At 40.8% G+C, this 2,618-nt stretch overlaps 1 protein-coding gene across 1 annotated transcript in view; it reads left to right on the plus strand.

Moving 5' to 3' along the window:
• KLHL20 (kelch-like family member 20) overlaps window positions 1-2,618 on the plus strand; it is a 140,602-nt gene that overhangs the window by 89,650 nt on the left and 48,334 nt on the right. The window contains exon 6 of the mRNA XM_006867054.1: window positions 920-1,035. Within this exon, the coding sequence (XP_006867116.1) occupies window positions 920-1,035 (116 nt within the window). The remainder of the gene's footprint in view (window positions 1-919; window positions 1,036-2,618) is intronic.

The following is a 2,618-nucleotide window of genomic DNA, read 5'->3' on the forward strand; positions in this document are numbered from 1 at the left end:
CATGAAAGAAGAGACAGAAATCAAAAACTAAAGAAAGAGAAAAAGAAAAGAAAGAAGGGATTCAGCCCCAGAAAAAATGAGATTAAACAGGGCGGCTTCTAGTCACACATACAAACCACAGGAATGAAGAGAATAAATAAATAAAACAACCACAATAAAGAAAAAAACCCTTTATCGGTTTTATAAGGAGCAGCTGGTGGGGGCGGTCTACCAATCTTGCAGTTCAAAGCGCTCTGCAGTCTGGTCCAAGTACCGCCTGGCCGCCCTGGCAAACCGGAACTTAGCAATTAGATTTTTGACTTAGTTTTATTACTCTAACTGATCTAGCAGAAACTTGGTACTCTGGCTGATGTGCTTCTTTGCCAGCATCCTGTATTGTTGTTGTTGTTAAGTGCCGTCTAGTCGGTTCCAACCTATTGTGACCCTGTATAGAGTTTCCAAGGAATAGCTGGTGAGCTTGAACTGCCAACCTTGCAGTTCAGACAGACTTTTCAATCCAGTGCATTAACCCACAGTGCCACACCAGGACTCCTGCATTAATCTAATAAAATTTAACAGAAAGCGGTAACTGTGTAAGTTAATAATTGAGTTGTAGTTTTTAAGATTTCTGTAAGTTATTGTTGGCCCCAAACAATAACTTTTTGAGTTATTGTAACTGAGTTTCAGGCCAAATTTGAATAATGTATGACGTTATCTTGGAAACACCTACCAATTCACAGCTCATAGTGTGGCTGGCATCATTGCTCTTGTATTTGTACCCATTGATACTGGCTGGCATGTATGATTTGGTTAGATTTATGCTTGCCTCCCATTGCCAACCTGTGTATTCCTATGCCATATTGGGACTTGACTAGCAGTGTTATTTAAACATTTGAATAAAGGCAGGTTCTGTTATTGTTGATTTTCTTTTTCCCCACAGAGACTTGGTAGATGAAGCTAAGAACTACCTCCTATTGCCTCAAGAACGACCATTAATGCAGGGACCAAGGACAAGACCAAGGAAACCTATCCGATGTGGAGAAGTGCTCTTTGCAGGTTTAGAACTTAATATACTATGATTACTGGACTAAAGTTAAATGTTTACTCAAGTGTGACGCTGTCAGTTGGATGATCTTTTAGATAACTGTGCTATCCACTGTCATATAGAAAATATAGTAATAGCCATGGAGGGTGGATGAGCCCCTGAAACTATTGCCCTGAGATCATCTTTAAACCAAAAATATCCCCTGAAATCATTTCAATCCCCAACAGTTAAGCCTAACTCGTGAGAAAAACAAAAACAAAACCTAGCTTCTGAGGAGCTGCTTTGAGTATTTTGCTCTTAGATAGATAGATAGATAGATAGATACATACATACATACATACATACATACATACATACAAATAACGTATGGCACCAACCATTCCTCCCACAGCACTCTATACTCAGATGGGTTCAATCATTCATTGTAGCGGCCACGTTCAGGGCACAGTTCTTCCAGTCTCGACAGCCTCATCTCAACCATGCACACAGTCAGGTCTGTCTCTGTCCAGGCAGCAAAGCTCTTTTAGTGCTATAAACCTGAGCCCAAAGGCTCTCGGCTTAGCTTCCCCAGCTAAGTACCTGAAGACACCCCACTCAGCAAGCAAACCATCTACCCAAAGTCACTCAGCTTTACCTGCTTCATGGGCTAGGAAGCCCATTGCTCTTGTCTTGCTCTGGCTCTTAGTTATGCTGCCGTTTCTCCTCTGCTATTCCTCTAGTGTCACAGTTTTCTGTCCCTGGGTCAAGGAGTTGCAATGCCCAGGGATCTCTGCGTCCAAATGATGTGTTCCACTCCTTGCTCTTCTTTGATCTCCTGCTTCTGAGATGACTCATTTTATACCCATTCTTCAGTTTCAAGTTTTAAAAATTACAGTCAACTCTGTTAGTATCTACAACTGAATTATGTTATCCTGTCAATATCTTCTTCTGCTTTCTCTTACCCGGACCCATCAGGAAGAGAGTCATTTGGTGGGTGTTACAAAGACTAAGGCTAGAATAGACATATTAAGTAATTCACTACACCACAATATGAAATCAAAATGATAACAGTTCAGATTAGTTAGAAACTTAGAGGCAGGAACAACTCAGGAAAGAAGGTGAGAATGGTTGCATAACTGGAAGAAGGTAGTCATTGTTACTAAATTGTACATGTACAAACTGCTGAATTGGTGTGGTGCTGCGGGTTGATGCGCTGGACTACAAAGTCAGCTTAAACCACAAGGTCTGCAGTTCAAGCTCACCAACCACTCCTTGGAAACCCTGTAGAGCGTTGCTTTGAGTTGGAACCAGCTCATCTGCACTTAACAACAACAACAATGTTTCAACAACAACAAAATAAAATTTAAAGAAAAGAAGACATAAGACTGGAGAATATGAGTTTGATAGCATGGAACCAACATTAACCTCTCATTCAACATTGATATTTTATGAAAAAGTATTCTTTGTTTATATATATATGTATATCTCGTAGTGGTTACGAATTGAACTGTGAACCGCTAGGTCAGCAGTTCAAAACTACCAGCTGTTCCGCGGGAGAAAGATGAAGCTTTCTGCTCCCGTAAAGATTTACCGCCTCGGAAACCCTGTACAGGGT

Source organism: Chrysochloris asiatica, unplaced genomic scaffold, assembly GCF_000296735.1.
Source record: "Chrysochloris asiatica unplaced genomic scaffold, ChrAsi1.0 scaffold00100, whole genome shotgun sequence".
NCBI classification, from domain to species: domain Eukaryota; kingdom Metazoa; phylum Chordata; class Mammalia; order Afrosoricida; family Chrysochloridae; genus Chrysochloris; species Chrysochloris asiatica.